Here is a 27,734-nt window from a genome sequence, read left to right as displayed (position 1 = left end):
AAATCTAAATTTTGATAATTTTTACGACCGTCCTGATTAGCAAATCACTGAATGGGCCTTTAATATAGATAAAAATTAGCTTTACCTCGTCGCAGATCATCTGCCATTTTTCGTCTGGGCTCATCGCCTCAAGATTCCGAATTTGATGGGACGACGACGTAGACATGGCGTCCTGAAAGAAATTGTGACAAAAATAAAAGGATTAAATAATTATATCAGCAATGTGAATATTAAAGACATGTATATCAGCAAGATATTATAAAAAGGAAAGCCTAAATTACAATTTAAAACAAAATACCATGAAAACATAATAAATAAATCTGTATACATATGACATTTTCAATCCAAAAATGTTTGACAAATTTGTGATGACTTGTATCACGTATAAACGTTTTATTTCAGCTACAATGAAGCGCCAAAGTTGATTTTATTTTATTGTATTAAAATATTAAATAAATAATGATATCATCAAATGTTTTTGTTATTTTACCACAAATATATATCAAATATTTATCAAGTTTGTTATTAATTTTGCTATACAAATGGCAAATCGACCTCCAAAATAAATGTTAACATGTAATTCAATTCTACAGCAACGGTGCTGGGACATTCGTAAAGACAATAGAAACTTTCGAACTTAATGCTAATTGCCTTATACGTTATTACACATGTGATGCCACTTACTGTTAAATCTGACCTTACCATTTGCTTACGCTTGTTATTAAACGCGCATTTTGTATTTTTCTTGACAATTTAGAATAGCAAAAGGCGTAATTATTTTTCTCATCGGAATAGAGCCTTTTAAAAGAAACCTTGTAATTGCAGGAAGTGCTTTTTAATATCAGTTACTACTATTACCATGATTACGACGAGCTTCTGCATTAAAGCCTATTTTTTAGCGACAGGTTATAGTAGAAAAATCAAAATATATTCAATTATAGGTAGAACTATGTCTTATGCATTACAACATAATAGGAACAGCTTTAACTGCAATGAACTTCGACCGGGCTACAGGCTTTCAGCAAATACGAAAGTGTTTTAGAAATGTCATAAGCGTGTTATAAGCGCGTTTTGGTCAAAACGTTTTAATAACATGAATAATAGATAGTATATCAAGGTCAAGGAAACAGTTTTAAAACCATCAACCCTTGTGAAAAAAACAACAACACCAAAACACGTCACGGAAATCCTCGAGTTTTGATTATTATTATTGTCATTATTATTATTTTTATTATTATTATTATTATTATTATTATTATTATTATTATTATTATTATTATTATTATTATTATTATTATTTGACAGAATAAATCGCATGTTTGGCTCCCGATGGTCTATGGTATTATAAATAATGTAAATTAAATATACTACATTATTATTATTCAGTTTTTGATTATAAACCGCTAAATACATTAGCTGGTTGTTTTAGGCGTATACCAGGAACCAGTCAACCATGTCTGATTGCATTAGCATTTTGGATGAACATTTTATACCAGTAGATATAATATCAAAATTATATAAAAATGTATAATATGCTCTTTTAATTCTTGTGTGTCTTCAGGAGCGTTTTGCATGATATGTAACACTAGAATACTTTACACTGACATTTTAGTATAATGATTGTAATATTTGTTCAAATTGATAACGAATGGTATGTAATGAAAAGGAAATGCAGCCAAAATAGGTTAACTACATGATGTTCTGCTTTAAGGTGGTACTACACCCCCTGATAAATTTTGTGACTAATTTTCTATTTTTCTCAAAAAATAACGACACACTGGTAACAAAAGTTTCGTATATTATACGGGCAAGGAAGCGAATTACTTCACTAAAATTTCAGTAATTCAAGACAATTGGTTCATTATATATGTTAAGAAAATTCAAGACAATTGGTTCGTTATATACGTTAAGAAATGAGGTACATTCTAGCGGTACCTCTTTTCGTATCATAAATAACGTATTGTCTTGAGTCACTGAAATTCCAGTGTAGTAACTGGATTCCTTGCGCCTATATTATACATAACTTTTGTTACCAGTGTGTTATTATTTTTTGAGAAAAATGCAAAAAATAGTCACAAATTTATCAAGGGTTTAGTACCACCTTAAGCTTTACATTTCCTCTGGATTAATAAAAGAAAAACAATATTATACCACTATTTTTGCCCCAAAATTATCAACTATTCCAATAAATGAAAATATGGTATTTATAATATCATTATGATGATCGTCATAGCTAATAATTATTATGTATCCAAATCATTCACGTGTAGTAAAATAACACCAAAATAAAAAACAATAGCAAACGAAGTTTTTCTTTTATTTTGATAAAACACCTAAACAAAAGCGTCGATAATTTGAGTAGGTATGATGGAATTGCGTGACAGCTGTAGCATCGGACAATTATTGAATTTTCACACTAACTTGTCTAAAAATGAACTGATAGTAATATTTGACGTATGTATAGTATTATGACAATCATCAACAAGGTTAAAACGGTTGCGGTTAAAAAATAGAATCATATTAATATAAACATGCTTTGAATAGTATTATTTTGATTTTCAGAAATTTTTATTTTAGTAGAGCAGTTATGTTTAAGAATAAACTATAAATTAGAAGTAGGACAATTACATTTAGAACAACCGCTCATTATTAAATTAAGATGGTACTACATCCCCTGATAAAATTTGTGACTAATTTCGCATTTTTCTCAAAAAATTATAAGACACTGGTAACCAAAGTTATGCATATTATAGGGGCAAGAAATCCAGTTACTACACTGGAATTTAGTGACTCAAGACAAGCTGTACGTTATTTATGATAAAAAAAAGAGGTACCGCTAGAATGTACCTCATTTCTTAACATATTGAACCACTTGTCTTGAATCACAATAATATACATAACTTTTGTTACCAGTGTGTAGTTCGTTTTTGAAAAAAATGCAAAATTAGTCACAAAATTTATCAGGGGGTGTAGTACCACCTTAAAAAATAGAATCACAGTAATTTAGACTTGCTTTGAATTATATTATTTTGAATTTCAGAAATTTTATTTTAGTAGAGCAGTTATGTTTAAGAACAAACTAATAGAAGTAGGAATATTACATCCAGAACAACCGCTCATTATTAAATTACATGTTCAAGCAGACAAAAACACAATTTTATTAGCCGTTGTTTTGGACGGATTTTCGAATGTGTGTGTTTAAATCCCGGTTTAAATTTCGCCATTGATATTACTATTTGATTTTAAGGTTATATCATAATTACTATTGTTGCTCCTATATATAATACCCGTATTTTATATTAATATCATTAAGGGATGGGCTTTTGTACAACGGAAACCATCATTTCAATTTCCTTTTAAATTTGCCTAATTTGTCAATAAAATTTCATTAAAACCGCCTCATGGGCCTGTTATAGAGCAAACAGAATCTCATGAATAGCTCTCAGCATATGATTCAGGCATTTGTAAGTCATGTGTGTTGGTGTTGGTTTTTATAAAATAAAAATCCAGGGATACGAAATACGTGTACTATGTAAATGTGATAAATATTATATTCATTTTATAGCCTACTATAAAATTATTACCGTGCATGCACATTTTTATGCTTTTTTGTATATGTATGCATTTACACGGGTAGAGTTTCATTACCAGATTTTCCATGCTTCAGTAGACATTAAAAAATCTTTCATCGAAGATAGGCCTATAACGAATCATTTTTAGTTATGCTAGGCCTATATACTGTTTAAAAATAGCAAAATGTGAATTATTTAAAATTTTGGTTGAAATTGGCTAATAATGTATTGTTCTCAGAAGTTAAATTTCTCTGTATAGACCTCAGAGAGCATCAAATATTCAATGTTTCCATGAAGCGAAACTGATATCTCAACATTGAAATTATCATTCACATTTGTGTGTTCTAAATTCTCAGCTGCATGTACATTAAACGGATTTAAAAATATATTTTAAAGCCTTAATGTACGATTTCCGTCAAATAATTAATTTTGTTATTCTTTATTCAAATTGTTGAAGTAATATTAGTAATAACTGCCGGGAAGGGTTGTTGTCCATTTTAAGTTGCAATAACAAGGTAAAGTGAAAGAAACCCCACTGGTTATTTTGGCCATTTAACATGCATTATCATAATTTTTAAATTATGATAATATATTGAACTTTGCTCTGTTGACCTACAAAGACAACACATTTGGCCGATTCCATTTAGGTGCAAGTTGGGACATGTGTAAACATTGCAAATATGCAAAATATCAGGTTTGAAAAAAATTAACAAATTTCATATTATAAGATCGTACATTATGGCTTTAACTAATTTAATACTTAGAAACATAATAATTATATCCAAATTGATATATTAAATATATTCAAGGTTTGTTCTAAAAATAATTAAGATTATTATGATTTAGATAATTTTATTGTAATTTACTATGAGGTCACTTCTACGTGTTCTTCACGTGAGCTGGCATTGTAGAAGTAGGCTCATGGTCAAAATAAATAAGTATCATTATATATCATCTATATCAGCAAAGATATTTAAAACAAATGAAAGTCGATATATCCATAGGCCCTAATCATAATGTAATTATTATATTTCTCTTAGGTGATAAATATCACATTCACAACATTTATAGTACCATGAACGATCTGCTATAACAAGCATAAAGTCAATAGTGTGTTTACATTATTTAGGGAACACAATTAGTACAATGAACTATCTTCAGTAGATAGCACCATCAGCTGTTTATTGTGTGTATTAAATCATACAGCTGATTTTAAACCAAGCAACAGGTTTTGACAGAAAGAATGACCATGTTTTACATTGATTTCATGCCAGCTCTTAATATTTGATATATAAACTTGTACATGTATGATTTTGTGATTTCATTTATTTGTTTAAATGACTATGAAACCAAAGTGCGTATATTAATGCTTCTTTGTGTTTGGTTTGCAGTGTCATGCACACATGCACAGACAGGTCATGAGAAACTGTAACTTACCACACCACTGAAAAAAAAGGTTTCTTGCCATATGTCAAAATGTATTTCAATATTTTTATCATTCCAAATGGCAATATTTTCTTACTTTTTTCAATACATTCATACATTCTCAAACCATAGTATTCAAGTACAAAGACGTAAAACAAAACTATATATGCTATAAGGCGTTTTGTGAAATGTGTTCGATTTACAATGAATCATGCAGTGCAAGGTTGTCATACATGCAATTTATATTTTAACAGAAATCTATGCTTTTTATGATATTAGAAATGATCACAAGCTACAAAAGAAACACCAACAAAAAACATCATACATCGTTAACATGATATCGCAAATCATCCACACTCCCAGTCCGGGAACTTCGACTGGATCCAATACGCAAACTTTCCAAACTTCCCGTCATATGTCGGAGTCTCTTTCCTAGTGCCTTATTCATTTTTTCCTCTTGTCCAATTGTTCTCTCAATGACATAATATCTCTCTTTCGAAAAGCAATTGTTATTTCCATGCAAGAGTAAAGTCGAAGAGGTGCGCCAGTGCCATTGTTATGTTACAAACAGTAGTAAATCCAGTGGCATATGGAAATAGTAATAATTCACATGCATTGTGCAGATATATTCAAGTGCAATGCTAAGCTATCGGTTGCGTGGGAACCTTACCCAAATCTCCACGCAAATTGACGGGGCCGCCGATCCACTTTCGTCTGGACTCCCGTCTCCCAGCGATGACGTCATTTTTACGCTCCACCACGTTTGGGTCAAACCAAAGATGGAGATCTGTTGTCAACTTTGAGTTGCATGGATACGTACGATTAAATTTTCACAATTTTTTGTTTTCTCAATCGAGTAAGAAAGGTGGTATATATAAACAATTCCTATTGCCCGTTGAACAATGCAGTGGTTATTTATAATAACGTGAAACAAAAGCATGCCGAGATTGAAAAATGGTGATGCATCATTTAACCTGCCAAAAAGCACCTGCGTTTAATGATTTTGCTTCCAAATCAAATCAATTAAAGTAAATTATCATAAACGACTTAAAATAATACCTTTAACACGGTTTTGAATGCAGAAATAAGTAATCAAAATCTTTTAAAAATAAAACAAATATTATAATATAAGCGCGTAAGAGTCAATAAATTATTTAACAAAAAACAATCGATCCTCTATGAGAATTATACCTGTAATTTATCTTCGTGGCACAAATGTTGTATCAACACTGAATATTCCTTTACCAGAATACAGGCTTTGTGTATCCAAAACAAAAAATAAATCCTTTATGTATCGCGAAACTTGAAAATGGTTGCTACCATGATGGATAAATCCAGTGCATTAGCAACACCACACTGTACATGATTCAATAAAGCAGGACAAAAACGTGCGTAATTTCCTTCTCTTTCGTATCACACGTACAACAACATCCATTATAAACTGACAGCGAATAACATGTACATTTAGACATGATTGTCAGTAAACACAGAACCAAGAGATAGTGATGCTGAGGAGAAATGACCTTGGCACGTGATTGAGATTTAATCAATTAATTCAAATATTGTTATTGTTTCATAGATAAGGTATTTGTTTTTAAATTGAATTTCATTTATAACACTGAAAAATCGACCCGCATGTCAGATTAAATCCATTAGAATTTTTAGATGATTTTGACAATTGTGATTCGGATTACAATGAATTTAAGCATTAACCCTCTGGACACTACTGGTCATCATTTCTGTTGATAACTTGAAATGCTCATTTCAATTGCCAATTATGACTATGTTTTAAACTATTTATGGTCAAATTTGCAGATGATCTTATTAATACCCTCCTTGATTGGTTCAAAATTGGACACAATATTCATTTTGGCCAATCGACAGGTAGTTCTCATTGGGTACTCTGTACTTGATTTTTGTTGGATCAGCTTGGACTTGACTTGATTACAAAGTATTATGAATCAAAATAAATAGATCATAGTTTTTTCGACGGGAATACACAATAAGTTATAGTATTTCTGCGAGTACACCGTCGGTTATCACAGTACTGGTACAGCCGGTTCCTGTGTAAGTGATAAGGCTTTCGTCAGATGTGCCTCTGACTTCAGAGACACATCTGACGAAAGCTCGACCACTTGCACAGGAACCGTCTGCCACGGTACTGTGATAACCGACGGTGTACTCGCAGAAATACTATAACTTATCGTGTATCCCCGTCGAAAAAACTATGATCTATTTATTTTTGATTCATAATACTTTGTAATTATCGGGTACAATTTTAGAATACCCAACCAAATTACCAATGAGCAAGTTGATAAAAAAGCTTTCATGGATCATGTGAATCCTGATACAGTGTATTAAGTATCTTGTAAAGGTTCGTTTATTGAAATCTAATTATCTTGGTAATAATAACTTGAACCAGGAAGTTCAGACACGACCTTTCACTTCAGCAACTTATCTCTATGGAGTTTGATATGGTCCAAATGCTCCCAAAAAAACACGACACAAAATATGACAGTACGTTCTAAACTCGATCTGTAATCAACCAAATAAAATTAACAAACAAATAGCAAAACTTACCACTAGCCGAACAAACAGTTTATGAACTACAACATCAGATGGACGTTTTCCTGCATTGATAAAAAAAATATATCGAGAATTTTAATAAAAAGTAACACATACCGTGTCATATTGAGTTCCCGTCTCGTCAGGCCAAGCTTTGCCCTCTGGTTCCGTGAAAAACTCTGGTTTAGGTCGGAAAGTCATTTTAGGCACATTCATTAGTCCCTGCAATTGTTTCTTTTAAATGCCTCTACCGTATGCTGCAGCTAACATGACTGATTAACATTATTTTGGTAGATTTATTCATTTGTTGTGGTAACCTGTGCATGTTTACAGTACGCATACAAATTAACAAGCATTACTCGTTGACTGCCGATAAAACGCCCAATAAAGACTTAGTCACCGGACCGCGCCGGCCAGTTAAAGTACATGCCCTATCACACCACTCCACACCATACATAAATTCTCCCAGTCACATTTCCCAAATATGAAATTAAAAAAAGTCAAATTTTAATTTACTTCTTTTAAAGTTTGGCAGAGGCGGGGTTCGAACTCACGGCGCAACGCTTAGTACTCTATGAGCCTAGCGCCTTAGACCACTAGGCCACTTGTCTTCTTGTTATTCATCTGAAACTTATTTAAAAATATAATCACAACTTCAACATAGGCCTGCCACGTGACAAGCAAAGGCAGAAAACGTATTATATTTTGGAATTGTATCTGCTTAAAACATTAATGTGTATTATAATAGAGCTACCATTATTTATATTGTTGAATTCTCAAGCGCATAGAGACAATTAATACGAGCGTCCTATGATACATACACAATACATAAAATCGATTTTGATCTTCGGCATTACTCGGTGACCTCCGATAAAACGCCCAATAACGCCGGTCAGTTAAAAAAAAATGCTTAAGTACATGCCCTATTGAGATAAGCAATCCTTTTGTGATATGTCCATTCATCCATATAATAATAGCAATCAGATTTTTGGATGGATGTTTTACACAGTGATTGGAGAAGAAGCTATGTAAATAATCAAAAGTACATGTCTACAAATTGACAAGGACAACTCCTTTTGTCAAAATTGTTTTCACCTATTGCTCAGTATGTTAATTAATCCGATTAATTACGTAATTTCGCCAGCGTATGATATATCAGTACTAATATGTAGGCCCAAGGAGGTTAGATATAGAAAGAAGAGGAAATAGATTACGTATCGCATATAGGTCCTTTGTGCCTATTAGAGTTTCCGCCAAGGGGAGGAAGAAAAAAAAAAGGAAGGGGGGGGGGGGGGGAAGGAGAGAGAGGGAGAGGGAGACCGATGGAGTCACAGGGCTCTAAATTACATAGGCGTAGATCGGGGGGGATAAATGCCACAATATTTTGCCAGGGGATGGTCAATATAATCACCCCCAATATTGACGCCTGTGTATTGGTTTGTGTCGAAATTAACCTCATATTTGGCCATTTTATAGCCACAAAATGCCATTTTTAGCGCTTTGCGCGAATTTAGTCCACTTTTGTCCCATATTTCACCAGTTTAGTTTCAATAGGCCTATGCTAAAATTTTCGCGCGCATTTGTACCATAAGGTTCACTGTACTGGGTACTTTTAAAAAATCCTAACCTAACCTAAAACATAACTTTAACCCTTAGATTGGAGCTCTACTAGAAGTAAAAATATAGATAGTGAACAAATTTAGTATTTCTATATCTATGTGAGAATGATACAATAGAGGCCCTGCATGAAATTATTGATTGGCTCCAAACAAAGGTTTTCAACCGGTGTCCTTCACCGTAGTTATGGCGGAGTGCAGTCCATTCAATCAAATGTTGTCATCAACCTATTTGATCGTAGTGCAGGATTATGTGTGTGAGACGAACTGTCACGGTAGATTGCAATCATGCTTTTGTTGAATGCATTTGAGTAGTCCGCTATATTTACGGGATGATACGTCGCATGCAAGGCCTCTATATGACATGATGAACATAGTCATTGATGCATCAGTTTTAAAATAGACTAGGCGGTTACCCATATTTGGCGGTTCTCGGCTGGGCGCGATTACCAGGCTGATGGTGACATGCCCATATGACAATTTTTACTAATTTGACCTCAGATGACCCCAGGGTGACATTGGATGACCCCAAAATGACCTAAACTTATAACTCTAAATGTTGACTGTACCTACCAAGTTTCATGCCCATATATAAGCTTTTACTAATTTGACCTCAGATGACCCGTGGTGACCTTGGATGACCCCAAAATGACCTTCAAAAAATGCTGCTTTAAATGTTGACTGTACCTACCAAGTTTCATGCCCATACGACACTTTTTAGTAATTTGACCTTAGATGACCCCTGGGAGGGGACCCCGTGGTCAGCTGACTTAACGAACATAAACATCTTCTTGCCAGCACAGAACTAAACCCACCCACCGAGTTTGAGCCCCGTACGACCTAGTTTCATGCCCATATGACAGTTTTTAGTCATTTGACCTCAAATGACCCCTGGGAGGGGGCCCCGTGGTCGGACGACTTAACGAACATAGACATCTTCTTGCCAGGACAGAACTACACCCACCCACCGAGTTTGAGTCCTGTACGACCTAGTTTCATGCCCATATGACAGTTTTTAGTCATTTGACCTCAAATGACCCTGGGAGGGGGCCCCGGGGTCGGATGACTTAACGAACATAAACTTCTTCTTGCCAGGACAGAACTACACCCACCCACCGAGTTTGAGCCTCGTACGACCTAGTTTCATGCCCATATGACAGTCTTTAGTCATTTGACCTCAAATGACCCCTGGGAGGGGGGCCCCGGGGTCGGATGACTTAACGAACATAAACGTCTTCTTGCCAGGACAGAGCTACACCCACCCACCGAGTTTGAGCTCCGTACGACCTACGACGGCCTCACATTAGCAGTCACAGACAAAACCTAAATCTACAGAATATATCCATTACTCGTCGATACTCGAAAGAGCTCAAAATAAATAACTTAGAAAATTTTCTTTAACATGTTTTCATAGTTAACCATCGTTAGCCATGGAAATCTATCATGAGAACTGACCGGTGACTAAGTCCGATTTATTGGGACGTTTATCGGCAGTCAACGAGTAATGGTAGCAAAGTCAAGGCTTTTTAGCCCACAAACCTAAAAGGTAACGGCTGAATGGTTATGAATATTAGTAGCAAATTCCGTGCCAGTAGGTCTTGTTAAAAACATACGCACCGCAGGCTCAATTCAGTATCGAAGTTACGTAATGTTACTATGTCAACGGGATCACGCGCTAGAGTAATGAACCACGATCGAAATGATCACCACATAAAGTATATGGCACTCGAAGGCATACCAAAGTAGCGTGATCCGGTAACCAAGAGAATTACGTAACCACTTCGATGCTGAATATCGTTGGAAAGATGTTTAGACAAAAGACACGAATTCGAAAGCGCAATTAAAAGATCTTGGCATATTTTGTTTTTTGTTTGTTTGTTCGTTTGTCTGTGTTTTGATTGGGGTCGACAACCCTGTGGATAATCCAAAATCCTCTTTACGAAGTCTATTACCGTTTGGTCCATTATAACACCGGTATACGGATGGGGATGGACACCCTACTCTTCTCGAAACTGACTGCGAGCTACCTACAGGTATAGATCTTCTGTACACGAGACTAACGGCTTAGCGTCCCCTCCGAAGGACAGAATTCTTTCACGGTTCATACTCAATTCTTCATGCGCCATTTTGGCCATGGAAGAGCGGAATTGTAAGTGTTGCTAGTTCCCATAAAATCCTTAACATGTAAACGTGGTACATTTTGAGATTTTGATATCTGCAAAGATAAGCTTTAAAATGTCACCTTAATTTTTTCTTTGGTGCAGCGGGACTTTTTATGGACATAGTTTTTGCAAATTAGTGGAAATTACGCAATAAAGAGAAATAATACAATAAATTTAATCATTCCACCAAGCACTGAATGGGGAATAATGAGTCAAGAAGCAATAATTAATACATGCCTTCAAAAATATATTGTTCAATATGTTAAATTGCATGGTTAGCAAATCGATACCAAACGCCTATTAATATGGATATCATTTAAACAAATATTGATATTAATGATAACAATATAATTATGAACCCGTAATCCAAAGGTCAAAACCATATATCCCACCAGCTTAATTATTAACATATCCCTATTATATTAATTAAAGTTAAAAAATATATATAATTTTCCTATAATTCATTTCAAAAACTACCACTGCTGTATGAAGAAAAATGGAAAAGTAATCGTTAGTAAATAGTCTAGCAATTGTGAATGATAATCTATTTTAAATACTATATATTTAAATTAATACCAATTAACACGATTATTCATTAACGTGCATTCAGCTAAGCTTCACTTCATATCCTTGAAATGGTAGGCAAATGGGACCATAAAATAGTTTAATTATAGCACTTCGTAATTAAGGGAAGAACACGTCTCCGAAGGTTCGGTATTGCGGTAAAATAAATGTAATTAAAGGGCATTCAAATGTCTCATTAAGGTTGCAAACAAAGAAGTATCAAGGCAAAATAAAAAAGAGTTTGTCGATTGAAAGTATACACACAATAGCTGTTTAGTTATACCTTTACAATTATCATGGCAATTTTACTCTTGAAGGAACTTTCCCTCATGAAAACCAGAGCCTATACCACTGCATACATAAGAGGTCAATCAGTACCAATACATCTACAAAACGAAAGGGAGGGACCGTTCAACATTACGCCAGGGCGAGTAGGAATTTTGTCCATTCCCCCTCAAGATTCCCACTAAATGACATACATAGTGCAAACTATTCTTTTTTAGATTGTATAACAAGGCAAACAATCTAAGACCATAATTCATCAAAATCGGAGGACATTTTCGGGTTTGACCCGTCAATGCCCGTGTGGAATCAAAATGGTGACCTTCGACCTTATCGCTAATAACTCCAAAGTTATAGATAGGTCAAATTATATTTTTTTTGAATCCTTATTACCATGATTACCAGCGGAATTATTTGGCGTTGATTTAAGGCAATTCTAGCAATTTTGAATTGTGACCCCTGTGTATACACTTTGACCCTGGATATCTCGAGTTTACACTTAGGGTGATATTTTATGGTTATTTACTAGACTTAAAGGCCCGTATGTACAAAACAAATTCGAGCAGGTCCAACTTTAAACCAGGACTAACTCCCGGGACTAACTATGGAGGTTATATAACCCTAACTTTTGGACTAGCGAACCCTTTTTTGTTTTGGACTATCAAACTTTATTTTCGGACTAGCCAACATATTATAGGTACAAGCAACTTACTCCTGACTGTTTTGTTCTTGTCATCGTATACTAGTCTAGGCTTGTCGCTCAATATGTCATACTCGCCGCGTTCTCTTATCTGCTCGTAACTCTTGTCATATACAGACACCTTCACTGTCTTAGTATTAGTTGAAGTATTATTAGCCTCAGATTCCGCATATTCGCGATTCCCATTCACGTCCAATACCTCTTCGTATTTCCCGGTGTATGTCGATGTCCCTAAAACGGGACCAGCCTTATTGGCTGTCATATTTCCACGACGCTCTTCTGGAAGCTCAGTATCATCATAATACCGGTCTGCATCCTCATCCTCATTCTGCTTGTGTCCATGGTAATCCACAGTAATTGTATGATAGGTAGGCTCATGCTCCACACCCGTTGTACCTTTTTGTTTCTCGTAATTGTAATAGGCATGAGCTTTCTTGTGAAAATCAGAAGACGCAGGAGCAGAGTCCGACGTGAGAAGTTTTGCCGTATCTTTCCGTATTACTCGGCCCGTACTTTTCCCCTGTACATCTGGCACGTCATATCTGCCCAGTTTGGGACTCACTCCACTTGGCGATCTTTTGGCGGCTGCGGCTGCTGCTAGACCAGGAAGAGGTTTCCTGGTCTTGTTCAAGTAGTCCGTCGACATTTTGTGACGAAACGCAATTCTTTCATCAAATATATAAAATGTGTTAGTTTAGGTAAATGCTGATAGGAACATCATAACGATAGTCTAATTTTCAAAGTGCACAAACATTTTATTTCGAAAGAGAATTTTGGACGCTCTTCAGATCTCCTATAGAAGTAAAATCCATTATCGTAGCTGGCATGCAACGAATTTGTTCTCCTCCTGACTGTCCGCAGGTATTATGATATAGGAGCTTATGACAGAGTTGTACTTTAACCTATTTTAAGCATTGCACATGACGTCTGTCCATATCAGATATAGAAGATTGGGCGAAGTTTAAATCAACAATATAAGTAGCAATCATTGGTTGTTTTATCAAAACAAGGCGGTGTAAATATACAATATATATAATATATTGGTGAACTCATCTTTTATCTAGAGTCTGTACACATTGGGAATATAGGGGAACTTAAGATCAGAGCAGCTACTTAAATTTGTAGGTACAGTCATTGCCATCATGTCCACGTGAAATGAACTATGGCATGGCACCGCGAAGTCAAAGTTACATTTGTAAGAGGAAAGAGGCAATAATATTTCTGATGCCTTGATATTTCCGTTTAAGGGGGTACTACACCCCTTGCCAATTGTGTGCCTATTTTTGCATTTTTCTCAAAAATTATAGCGCACTGGTGACAAGTAAGATATGTAGGCCTATATTATAGGGGCAAAGACTACAACTACTACACTGAAAATTCAGCAACTCAAGGCAAGTAGTTATTGATTTATTGATCAAATATTGGTTTTCCCCCATTTTTGACTGTAACTCCACAACTGTTGTTTGTGTTGAAATAAAATTTCCAGGGCAGTAGTTGTAGTCCTTGCCCCTATAATATACATATCTTACTTTTCACCAATGCGCTATAATTTTTGAGAAAAATGCAAAAAAAAAGGCACAAAATTGAGCAGGGGTGTAGTACCCCCTTAAAATCGCCACATATGGCAAGGTTTGGCTACAAAACGATCCTCATAGTCTTATAAACGGATCTATGCACAGTTTCCACCTCGATACACCTGAGAACACAATTTCGTCCAAGCAAGTGCCTTGTTTCTACACAGTCTGTGTTTACACTATGGTTGAGTGCAACTCAGTGCAACTATCATAAGAGCTGTGTGAGCTTCTAGCTGGTGTCTAGTGGAAACTACGGCATCTGTGATTGGTTTTTGTCAAAACCCCGCATGTTCCCTTCATCCAATCAGAATTTTTTTTATATCGAACAAACGCTAACACTTCCCGCTAAAATCACTTTTTTTTCATTACGTCAACAGATGACGCAAAATTGTTTATAGCGAGGCGAATGTGGTATTAAAATTTGTTGAAAACGACATATTCAAGCAAAATTTTTGACCAAAATGTAGGTTTCAAAACCCCAAGTGATCCTTACACTATTTTTTAAATTTTATGAAAGAGCACACTAATATTGTCCATATACTAGATTCATTTCAATGAGCAATGGATAATTCTATTTAATTTACCAATCTTGTTCAAAAAGTTACTATTTTCCCCCTGTTTTGTCATACGGTTGTAAATTCAATGACTTTGCTTAAGGGGGTACTACACCCATTGCATTTTTTTGCGTTTTTTGTTTGTTTGTTCTGTTTTGCATTTTGTGAAGAAATGAGAAAAAAAGTGGTATGCAAAATGAAGGTAAAAGCCAAAACGTCACTGATGTACCACTTTTTGGCTCCTACCTTTAAAAGCATGTATAGCTACATTAATAATAATAATAATAATAATAATAATAATAATAATAATAATAATAATAATAATAATAATAATAATAACCACTTTGTCCATTTGTTTGTATAGCTACATTAATACCGATGCCACCAGATTTGCCCCTTTATTTTGCATACAACTTTGTCCATTTTTTTTCTCACTCATTTCTTCACAAAATGCAAAAACCAAACCGCAAGAAAAATGCAATGGGTGCCCCCTTAAAGAGCACTTAGAAATTGATATGTGGCTCTTCATTTGTATTTTTCATCTCTCCATATACGAGGTACGTGAATGGAAGAGAAAGTGGGTTGGTTTACATGCAGAGTCCAAAGTCTTCTACCCCTCCCAACATCCGTCTTGTAACTTGGTAAACAAAGTGGGAAGACAATCTTATAATACATGACAGAATGTCTGTACAATAATTGGACACCCGAGATGATAATGTACAAAGTCCAAAAGATATCATTATTGTTGACAAGAGTTCAACAACAGTAGCAAAGTAATCTGTTATAATCGGTGGACTATTGCCAAACTAATACTAGTATACCGTTTTGTATAATTAAAACTTTAATGAAGGTGAAGATTGTTATTTTCCCCTTATAGTAAATCAGTAAAGATGATCTGCGAGTGTATACTCTATTATTTATTTAACGTTGTTTTGTCAGCTCAATTACTATGATATTATGTTGTTGCGATTATTTTTTAAAGGAAGTCTCCGGCAATCCATACTGCAGTTACTGTCCGTTTTCCTATACACAATACACAGAGCTCTCACAATTGACGCGTGACCTCTACAGGTAGTGTATGTTAGAATATAGGCAATTGCCTAGTTAACGTCACTGTGTGAAAAATAACCGGCCAATATTTAAAGTATTCTCTGAAATTCTAGAAAATATAGTTTTGTAACATGTCCTAAATTTTTAGCTAATTTAGGTATTTGGAAATATTCGCACTTTGGTGTTTTAGTGTATGTTATAGGTAATAGGACATTGCCTAGTTAACGTCACTGTGTGAAAAATAACCGGCCAATATTTAAAGTATTCTCTGACATTCTAGAAAATATAGTTTTGTAACATGTCCTAAATTTTTAGCTAATTTAGAAATATTCACACATTTGTGTTTTAGGAAGGATATGTAAACGACAGATAACACCAAAAAATATGAAGAAATTATTTCCAAACCGTGTTACGGCCCACAGCCATTATGTTTCTCATTTTCAAGAATGTGGTTAACAATATGCACAGTATTGTCTCATTTCTTGAACAAAGGCCACACAGTAATTGTTACCTTGCGTTTGCTTTATAATCGTTCACCCAACTGAAACTATAATACCAGCTCATTGCTCATTACACAGATAAAACAGACACATGTGTGTGTGGATTTAACCAGAGAAGATCTGATGTAACATAGTTGAGCTGTTTTCAATGAGTGTTATCTTGGTTTAATAGCTTTTAATGGGGTTTAAGTCCTGCAAAGGTCGTGGTGAATTCTACTGTAGACATGACTGCATCATGAGCCGTGTATTTAAGACAAAATTAAGGCATTTACATGAATCTGTAATTTATATACATGTACTGACAGTATATATTACCTATGTATTTGAATGGGGCTTCAACTCCGTCAATACTGCTGTTTTCTTCGTTTTTTGCCCAATTTTCCATTTCAAAAATACCAAATGACAATTTGAATGACTTATCCTTCACTTTTAAGCAATTTATAAACAATTTTTAATTGTTTTACACTTGCACTGGGATCAGTGAATGGGACTTGAAATGAATTGCTATATACAGGGTGTCCCAATAAAAACAGAACCCTCATTGCGCGTTTTTTGCGCCCTCTTTTTCTCCTATTTCTGAAAAGTTAATCAAATATTTTTGGTATATAAAGAAACCTTTATTCGTTAGCCTTAATGAACCGAAAGAAATATTTAATATTTCCATCGGCTCACAAGCCTCACTACCTTTGAAGATGTGCGCTTTTCAAGAAATGTTCCCGGTTTTCACTCTGTCCACGGAGGAGGTTTGGCTACTTCAAATATTGAAAAGGAGTGCATGTACCATTTTGAAAACATGTTTAGGTTGACTGAACTCCATCCAATATCGAGAGACTTTGGCATTGTTTATAGAACCCCCAGGGCCGGATTTACCATTGGGCCAGATGGGCCTGGGCCCAGGGCCCCCAAGATTTGGGGGCCCCAAAATATGCCTTGTGCATGTTCCCTTTCAGCCCCAAAACACCATGTTTTGGACCAAAATATGGTAAAATTGCAAAATTTTCGCGCTTCGCGCGCACTAGCTCTTTACATAGCAAAATTTACCTTCATTTTGGGCTAAAATTGACAGAAATTTCGCGCGAAAATGTCCTAGTAAAATCAGCAGAAAATATGCTTGTCTACCTTTAAATTGTAATGCTTCTGCCGCCACTGTCGATCTTATAGTAGGCCCCCTATTTGTGAACCAAAACGTGGCCACTTGAGTGCACACGCCTTCACGGTGTGTTTGGGGGCCTCCAAATTTTGGCCTGGCCCAGGGCCCCCAAACAGGTAAATCCGGCCCTGAGAACCCCGCTATAATATTATTGAATGTGAAGGGCAGGCAGGGGCGAACCCAGGTCCTCTAAAACTTATGTCATGCACATATTGTATGAACCATGGTTAAAGTATGAACTTTGTTACATATTTTCACTATGTATTCTATATAGTTTACTATAACAGAAATTTTAGATCTCTGACTAGGCCTATTAAATATACATGACGATGAAGGCAATTTAAGCGTAACGTTTCTATATACATAAGGCGGGAGAATAAACATAACCTTCAACAATGTTGTAATGTGGCGAGGACATTATTAAGTGGTAGCGGTTCACATAATACACACACACTTAATGATATAATTATAGAATAGTTAATTAATTCAGATCTATCGGCCTACTACCATGCGCGTATTTTGGGGGCGGATTTTTTTTTTGCACTTCACTTTTTCAAACCATTCACAATTTGAGACCATTAAAAACTTCGGTCGAAGTTTTGCCACAAGTTTAAAAAAATAACGGTTAGTTCATGAAAAAGAAGAAGTGAAATTTAGCAAAACGCGACGAGGTTTACTTGCCCGTAAGAGAGCTCTATTGTTCCGCTATTGTATCCGCTATTGTATCCACTATTGTATTCTATTCATAAAAGCTACTGCAAGAATCGCGGCAATCCCTGATATTGCTGATGTCTACCGCCGGCGTTTCGCATTTATTAACAATCAAAATTATCCCATACTCTTACATTTATAGTCTTATTCTCACCTTTTATATAATATTAAGAAATTGCAATTATGAAAACTACAAACTTTGAAAGTGAAAATATATTTACCATCGAAAATATATCATACTTAAATTCTATAGAGTCTATAATATATCCAACCCAGAAGTGCCCATTTATTTAAATTGTTGTAATAGCGCCCAAATATCCCCACAAATATCTTATACACGATTTTATTGATTCATTTTGGGCTAAATCAAAAGTCAGAAGTAGTTAAAAAGGGCAACATCCTCACCATTACTTGCTGCTTTACAAATTATCCTCGCTTGACCAAACACGCACAGTACGTAGACCCTCCCTCGGGTCCGTGGAGAACGACTGGTAATGTAGATTACATAGCATTAAAAATCAAATCAGCGCTCAATGGACTTTCGCGTTCACTTATAATACGAGTGTGTAATTAGTGGCGTCGATTTGTGGATGAAGAGGAATGGGTTTTTGGCATTGAAGAAAATAAGGGGGGGAGTTGGCATTTTTTTCATAAGGCATTACGTAATTATTTATTGTTACATTATCCAGGGATGGAACCGAACCGAGACTGGGGGCCAGTCTACACAGTACGTTGATCGAAAAACCTAGCGTGGTTGTCTTAACAATGCAAAAGAGATGTACAGCTTACCCCACTAACACTAAAACCTATTGAACAGTTACGTAGTCCATCGATAGTGCGGACACTCTTCACTCGCAAACCACCAAAATTCGTGCTATTTTGGCGTTGGAAAAGAAATCTCGTGAATAGAGTGCCCTCTCTACTATCTGCCTACATGTTTACGTTCTAGAAATGCCAACTAAAATCATCCAACAACTTCATTTTAAGAATTATTTCAGTATAGAAATCAATAGGAACAGAAAGAGTATGGTCTACACATTCCAGGAAAATGTTTTATTTGTTTCTTCCGCCATTCTATATTTCCCTAAAATTATCACATTTTTCTCCAAAATCCTATGTAAATGATTCTCCACGCTACGCAGAAATTATGTGCGATAAATCATACAAATTTGCCACAATTTTACATCACTTTAGACAGTATTGCAAAATCTTGATGATTTTTAGGCATTTTCAACGGCAACTTGAGTATATTCAGAAATCAAATATCGCGCCAAGGGGATGACACTCTTATTCACGCATTCATTTACAACGCAAACTTGTATCGAATCCCGGTGGTTTGCGACCAATGAAATGTCCGCACCCCTGGATTTATTCATCCCTGGTATGAATTATTTATTAGGTTTGTCAAGGCAATAACCACGATCCGTTTTGTAATAATATAAAAGCACTTGCAATAGAATCCCGCTGAGTTCAATGAACTGCGCCCTGAAACCGATGGAGAGGTGCCCCATAAAGAAGCTATTCCATTGACCTCTATTAACAGGTCAGTGAGCTCTTCATACACAAATGAACAAGTACAATAGGACAAGGCCAGCACCTATTACCTGCTTTTGTAACATGTTATTTTGAAGTCGTGAAGATTAGTAATCGTCTGTGCATATGAACTGCGCATTTATGATGCAAAATATTAGTTCTATATAATATAAAATTACAAATACTGGTATTATGATACACGGTATAGGTGATATATAAAACGACTAATAAAATCATGTCATCATGGCGTCATGTCAAAGATTCATTATATCCCGTATGTTTGTCTAAATTCATATATATATTTGAAAAAAAATTCTACACCCATTTAATATGTACTCAGGTGGAACCTTGCCTTTTTAATTTTCATTTCTTTTTATGTAACAAATTCAGGTTTTTCCATTACGCGGGGCCGCCGGGCAATACAAATTTAATGCTAACATTGAATGAACGCAGAATCAAGAATGGGCGTTTCTAGTACATACAGCGTCTGACTCTACCTGAGGACCTAGCCTAAGTCCCATGGGCTCCAAGAGTGGCTCTCCATACACACATGAACAAATACAATGACGGGTCGCCATTGCACTCCATACACAAATGATCAAATACAATGGAGAGTCCGACTGCCATGCAAATGAGCCAAGTGCCCTCTCAAGGGTCTGCTCTGTGATATCACACTGATCAGACTGATCTTTATGTTATAACAGCGAGGCTCACATACAATGTTCAACACAAAGTGAACGATGTTATAACTTGGAGGGCTAACAAACCATGGAAGAAAGAGATAAGAAGGAACCACAACGAACGCATTCACTTTGTACACTCCCTTTACCGACATTTAATTGACATTGTTATTCATGAGGATTTACTTTGATCAATACCCCGCGTTAAATAGGTGATTGGTATTGTACTCCATGTATTTGCATGTCTTCTGGAGCGTGTCTGAAGGATGATTTGAACTAATGACCTTCCGTGCAAGCACTCTATAGGATTTTCTCTGGTGACGTGATCATCGGTCATTGATGGCCTACATCTTTTTCTTCCATTTCGCCCAATTTTCCCGAACTTTGATGACTTTTTTCTCAGAGTTGGCAGTCTTTGGCACTGAAACGAGTTAGCTAGTTACGATTATACACATATAAACTATTAAATTAAACAGGTTTCATGTACCGGACTCAACCGGAACATTGTACATTATTTAAGAATATTTTGCATCTATTTTTCATCGAAAAAGTCACCAAAATCTTACCTTATTTGCTAAAGATGAAACTCAGCAAAAAAACGGCCGATTTTGATGACCTTTTCGATGTTTTAAAGGACATTTTCTACATAACACGATCAAGAAAACAGTTTGACTGTAGATCCCAAAACAAAGCTACTATTCAAGTTCAGAGCATCAGTGAAATTCCATAATCTTACTTCTGGGTAGCGTTTGTTTGTTCTTGGATGGGTTTGTTATAGTTTTTTTCCAGTAATTATTTCGCCAAGCCTCGATCGCGGTAAATGGATCATACATGAAAGTAAGTACCATTGATAGCTTTTCTTTTCATGCGTCAATAGATATGCGGATTAAAACTTGGCCGATCGAAGTCGTTGTGGTTCCTTCTCATCTCTTTCTTCCATGAACAAACCAACACCGCCAAATTCGACTGACGTGTGAACAACGTGGGATGCTATGAGGAAATTGAATACTCGTTGTCTGATCATGCATGTGTGTTTATGGTTCGGATAGCGGTTACTTAGCAACTCTCGTTCCGCCTTGGGTTTATTGAATACACTCTATATAAAGTCATCAATATGTCGTTTCCAGTCCTTGGCTGAACTATTGGGTTCAGCTATTAATTTTTTAAATAATTCTGTTAACCCCATAGCATTAAAAACTAGTATTTTGATAAATAAAATAGCTGGATGCGGTATGCAGCTGATTGGGGTGGTTACGGGTCGTTAAAACCACTAACCGCGAAATATGGATATCCAACTAGTTTGCCCTGCAGGGCTACAAAGAACCGCTAACCGCGAAATATGGATATCCAACTAGTTTGCCCTCGGAGCTTCAAAAACCACTCACCCCGAAATATGGATATCCAACTAGTTTGCCCGCAAATCAAAGCACCATTAACCGCGAAATATGGATATCCAACTAGTTCACCTCGCATGGCTACAAAGAACCACTTAGCGCGCAATATTTTTTACCTCAAAAAAAATTAATATCTACCAAAAACGTTTCAAAACGTAAAAACCGGCCAAAGTTTAAAAAATCTTTCCTGTGTGGCTTTTCACCCTTTTTTAAACTTGGTCCCATTTATGAAAGTTTCTAAAGACCCATACGAAGTCATCTATAGGCTACTTGTTGGTTTTCTTAGTTGTCAGTGTTTATTTTGTAGAGCAAATGAATTAATGTTCGTGCGTAATTGAAGTTTTTTTCCGTATAGACGTTATAATGTATTTTGTAGCAAATACTCACTTTGTTTAATTCTTCATCGTCATGTGCGATTCTGCGCCTTATGTACAGATGTAGGGCCTATATGTAGCAGGTTGACACACAGTCAATTTGCTAAGTATATATAATACTCTACTACTCTTTATGATCACGCAATATAATAAAACATAAACCTTGAAATGTTTTTGATAATGGTTGCATGTAAAAATTAGGACTCATTCTTCATGTTATTACTACTTTACTAAATGGGACCAAGTTTAAAAAAGGGTGAAAAGCCACACAGGTAAGATCTTTTAAACTTTGGCCGCTTTTTCCGTTTTGAAACGTTTTTTGGTAGATTGTATATGCCCATACTATAGCCTATATCATCCTTGTAAATGTGATGTTGATCATATTGAAACTGGATTAGCTGGAGTTACTAAATTCATCCTTGCTAAACTTAAGGGGGTACTACACCCATTTGGTAAATTGTGACTATTTTGCATTTTTCTCAAAAATAATAACACACTGGTAACAAAAGTTATGTATATTATTGGGGCAAGGAATCCAATTACTACACTGAAATTTCAGTGACTCAAGACAAGCGGTTCAGTATATATGATAGGATAAGAGGTACATCCTAGCGGTACCTTATTTCTCATCATAAATAAAGAACCGCTTGTCTTGGGTCATTGAAATTCCAGTGTAGTAATTGGATTCCTTGCTCTATAATATACATAACTTTTGTTACCAGTGTGTTATTAGTTTTGAGAAAATGCAAAATAGACACAATTTATCGAGGGGTGTAAACCCCTTAAATAAACGTAATTTCATTTGCGTAATAATTAGACACTATATACAATACAATGATTATTATAGAAAACGGTAGCAGCTGGCGACGATAGCAACCTACTTACACAGATAATGAAGAGAGGAAACGCGACAAGAAGAGCAAAATGAATAACGCAAGTGATCCGGATGGCATCAGGATGCGACAGGTAAACTGCACAAACATGTCACTACTGTCAGACGGATCGGCAAGTTGACGTTGAACAAATTTAGCGCCAAATTTTTAGTCACGGAGGGACAATTTGACCAAGTCAAAATACATACCTGATGATACCACTGTCAACAGTAGCGTAGCCAGGACGTTTTTCGAAGGGTGGGGAGGGGGGCAATTAGTTTCAAGAGGGAAAACTTTGACAAAATTGGCTAAAAGGTACAAAAAAAGGTCTCAAAATCTGAAATATAGTAGGCCTATAAAGCATCAAACAATGGTGGAGGAAGGGGGTGGGGGGCAACACTTCTCACAGGGGTAGCTGCCCCTGACCCCACTTCGGCTTCTGTTTGTAAAAATTGACTAAAACGTAAATTAAATATGTGATAAAGATACTGGTTAGAGTATACTGTTTGGGTACATAAACTGGGCTCAAAAGAAACTTATAATTTTCCATATGGTCATATTTTTTTTAATCAGTCCGTTATTATGAACTAAACTTACTCACCAGATTACTTCAATACTCTACGCTCAATGACATATCAATATCCAATTGGTTACCTTACTGACACAACTGGACATTTTGGCAACATATAGAGTTTAAGGTGGTACAACACCCCTTGATAAATTTGTGATCATTTTTGCATTTTTCTCAAAAAATAATAACACACTGGTAACAAAATGTATGTATATTATAGGGGCAAGGAATCCAGTTACTACACTGGAATTTCAGTGACTCAAGACAAGTAGTGCGTTATTTATGATAAGAAAAGAGGTACCGCTAGAATGTACCTCATTCCTTAACATAATGAACCACTTGTCTTGAATTACTGAAATTTCAGCGAAGTAATTGGATTCCTTGCCCCTAAAATATACAACTTTTGTTACCAGTGTGTTATTAGTTTTTGAGAAAAATGCAAAAATAGTCACAAATTTATCTTGGGGTGTAGTACCACCTTAAGACACGTGAAGAAGTCAAAACAAAATGATGAAGGTAATGTAACTATCCCAAACACATATTAATGGGGTGCGTGTTCACCGTGTACGCCTATATAGGTAGGGTGCGTATACTATGTTCGTTGGGTATAAATAGTGTTATTTTTGTGAGGCAATCCTGAGACAGGAAAGTCTATAATGCTGTTACAATTGCTTTTACACACACATCAAAGGTATTTGGGCTGTGACATGTGGTCCAGGAAGCTGTTCCATAGTTGGGCAACTGCTTAGTTACTGGATTGTGTTTATAGAGTATTGAAGTAATCCTGTATATGATTTTAGTTCATTTTGATGGACAAGATGTTAAGATATGACCTTGTGAAATTTTTTCTTATTAAGCCCAAATTATTTTTATCACTCCTTTCCAGCATACAAATGTACGGAATCTTGCTTCTAAAATCCCTTTCCTGCACAAATATGCCAACTAATATTCCTTTTCGGTATCAAACGTGCAAAATATTGTTCTAAACCCCTAGTATAGACCTACCCGGGAGACCTACCAAATATTGAGCCCAACTTTTTGAATGATCCCTCTATCTCAATACCGATGTATGTCGATAGGTCTACATGTATGTCCGGTCAAGTCATGATGGGGAAAGAGTTTGTTTGTTTGGTCTTTGTTTTTGAGTTTTTCGTTTTTTCTGGTGTTTTTTTTTTGGGGGGGGGGCCGCATGTAACATTATTTCACGGGACCACACTCGCGTACCCATTAAGCCATGGACGACTGAGATAAGAAATCTTTTTCTTCTATTAATCTGACTATTGGAGTCAAGTATTAAGAGATCATTGTATTGAAAACATCCCACATTGTATTTCCATGACAATAACACTTCGTCAAGTTAAAAGAGAATGTGTTCATCGAAGCAGATGAACACAGTAAAACGACTCACTGATACCTATTTATAGGTCAGGTCAATGGTCGATATATTACAATCACACTCTTTGCATAATGAGTTTTTGTCCGGGTTTCTGTGTTTGAAAGTAGGATCAAGTCTATTCAAGTGCAACTTACAATTCATTCAATGAAAGAAAAAATGCAAACACGAATTGTTCGAAATATTGTTTGCTCTGAGAGATACCCGATGACTCACTTTCTAATTTCTTTTCGAAAATCAATCCGATTTCACAAGTTTTCACGACCATGATGGCAGTCACAGAAGTGAATTTTGTAATTATGTGTCAACATTTTCTGTGACATTTGACACACATGTTTAAATAGACTCAACATAGTGGTTCATGAGCTTCAATGAAAAAATGGTCACAGTAGTCCGACCAGAAAGATGACTCATCTTCTCTAGCCAACCAGAAAGATGGCTCATCTGCTCTGGTTCGACGCCCCTGACCTTTTTATTATCTTATTAAACCATATCCACGAAACATCCATGTTAAGTTTTTCTTGCGCGACTCAGGCATAAAGTATAAGAGGAACGTCTCTGCTATATACAGCTATATTAAAGTTTAATAACACTAAAGATAAAGAGTAAGGAAAAACCCAGGTCATAACCCGGGTCATAACCCCCCCTCTCGTCGGACTATTTAGAGCTGAAAAACTGACTCCAGGTTTTTTGTAGTTTTGTAGTTTCTTCTAGGTATCGGACTTTTAGCCCAAGAAAAGCCTAGTCGCAAGTATATTTTTATGCCTGCATAAATTATTATTGTTCATGGTCAGATGCAGACCTATTTAGTTTGATAATCGAAAACAATATACGATATTTTGCATTTATTGATGATTGCTAATAAGACGGTTCCAGGAAATAATATACAGAAACGAAACGAAGCATAGTTTATGTAAATATGGTAAATAGGATTTCATGACCAGTACTTTACTTTTGATTTGATAAAGCAACTAGGAAACGATGTAATATATAATAGATCCTCAATGAAACGACACGTCTAATCTTACAATAGGCATTATTAATACTGAAGGTTTTCTATTATTTAGAAGCCTTGTTATAAAATAATGTTTATTTGCCTAAATCTTTATCAATTATCCATGCACGACCTAATAATAAAAGCTCAGTGTTTCCTTTATAATGTTAAAGGAAGGTGACCGAATAAATTTGGAAAATCAAATTCGCAAGTTAAGTTGAACTTATGTATAACATATAATGTCGTCCCTTTCCAGAATTCATGCAAAAAGAAATGTTTCTTGTAAATGTGACTAAAATTCCTTTATGGAATTACTGACATTTATACAGCGTGATACAAAAATCTGCATTTTGGTGGGGAAGTGGGGTGAGGTTGTCAATCGTGTCACCCACCTCACACCCTGATAAATTTTGTGACTAATTTTGCATTTTTCTCAAAAAATAACTACACTGGTAACAAAAGTTTTGTATATTATAGGGGCAAGGAATCCATTTAATACTTCACTGAAATTTCAGTGATTCAAGACAAGTGGTTCATAATATAAATTATAATGTTAAGAAATGAGGTACATTCTAGCAGTACCTCTTTTCTTATAAATAACGTACCGCTTGTCTTGAGTCACTGAAACATCCAGTGTAGTAACTGGATCCCTTGCCCCTATAATACATAACTTTTGTTACCAGTGTCAGTGTGTTATAATTTTTTGAGAAAAATGCAAAAATAGTCACAAATTTATCAAGGGGTGTAGTGCCACCTTAATGGACCTATGTTGAACATGTGGAAAAACCTGGTGTCTTTTGATTTTAGTTTCTGGATTTCTGGTATTTTGTTTCTGGATATGGTAAAAAACCTTCATGCTTACCTGTTGATGAGTTGGACGTTTGGGTCACTCACAAATCCATAATGTCCCCATATATCCAGTATTTAAGTGTTAAAATATCGAATCCTGGCCACATATGGTATAGGCTATATACAGGTGTACAGTCAAAACACAGTGGATCTATTCCTGATCTATCCGAATAGGCCTGGTATTCATCTATTCAACGAATTAACAGAGTCAACCTGCTAACAGAATACTTTCACTGCAAAACTCCACATAAGTTATACACCAAACTTTCATCATGTATGTTATTTTAAGATCAGTACTCCATGCATGTATATCCATCTAAGCCTATAGTGGCTCGTATATAGTGGCTACATCATCAGTATCAGTAGCCAAACAAATGAACCGGCAAAGCCCGATAATGTCATTTTGCTGGTAATCGTTATTCGTTTGTCTCGTGTCGTGAAAGAGGCGGAACTGAATTCTGCGGGGAATTCTGACGAGAATCGATTTACGACTTTTCTCAATCTAAAACAGATCGAAGATATGGATATTATTTTGACTGGAGATATCTCTTTAAAGTTTGGATCAGTCGACCTTATCGCTTATTAGTGATTTAATAATTTTATTAAATATGATAAAAGCTTATCAGCATAGAGGTAGAGGTAGAAAACT

General features: G+C 35.6%; 1 protein-coding gene across 4 annotated transcripts in view; it reads right to left on the bottom strand.

Moving 5' to 3' along the window:
• Positions 1–27,354, bottom strand: part of LOC140150977 (formin-like protein 3) — a 67,425-nt gene extending 40,071 nt beyond the window's left edge. Inside the window, exons 1-3 of one of the 4 annotated variants that reach the window (XM_072173155.1) lie at positions 27,099–27,354; positions 7,578–7,627; positions 86–172 (exon numbers count right to left, since the gene is read on the bottom strand). In XM_072173155.1, the coding sequence (XP_072029256.1) occupies positions 86–166 (81 nt within the window). In that variant the 5' untranslated portion in view covers positions 167–172; positions 7,578–7,627; positions 27,099–27,354. The other 3 variants (XM_072173153.1, XM_072173154.1, XM_072173152.1) reach the window with 3 other exon arrangements.
• Between the last annotated feature and the right edge of the window lie 380 nt (positions 27,355–27,734).

The sequence above is a fragment of the Amphiura filiformis genome, chromosome 4 (genome assembly GCF_039555335.1).
Source record: "Amphiura filiformis chromosome 4, Afil_fr2py, whole genome shotgun sequence".
Lineage (NCBI taxonomy): Eukaryota > Metazoa > Echinodermata > Ophiuroidea > Amphilepidida > Amphiuridae > Amphiura > Amphiura filiformis.
Note: the sequence above shows the minus strand (reverse complement) of the source record. Positions and strands in the feature narration are given on the sequence as shown.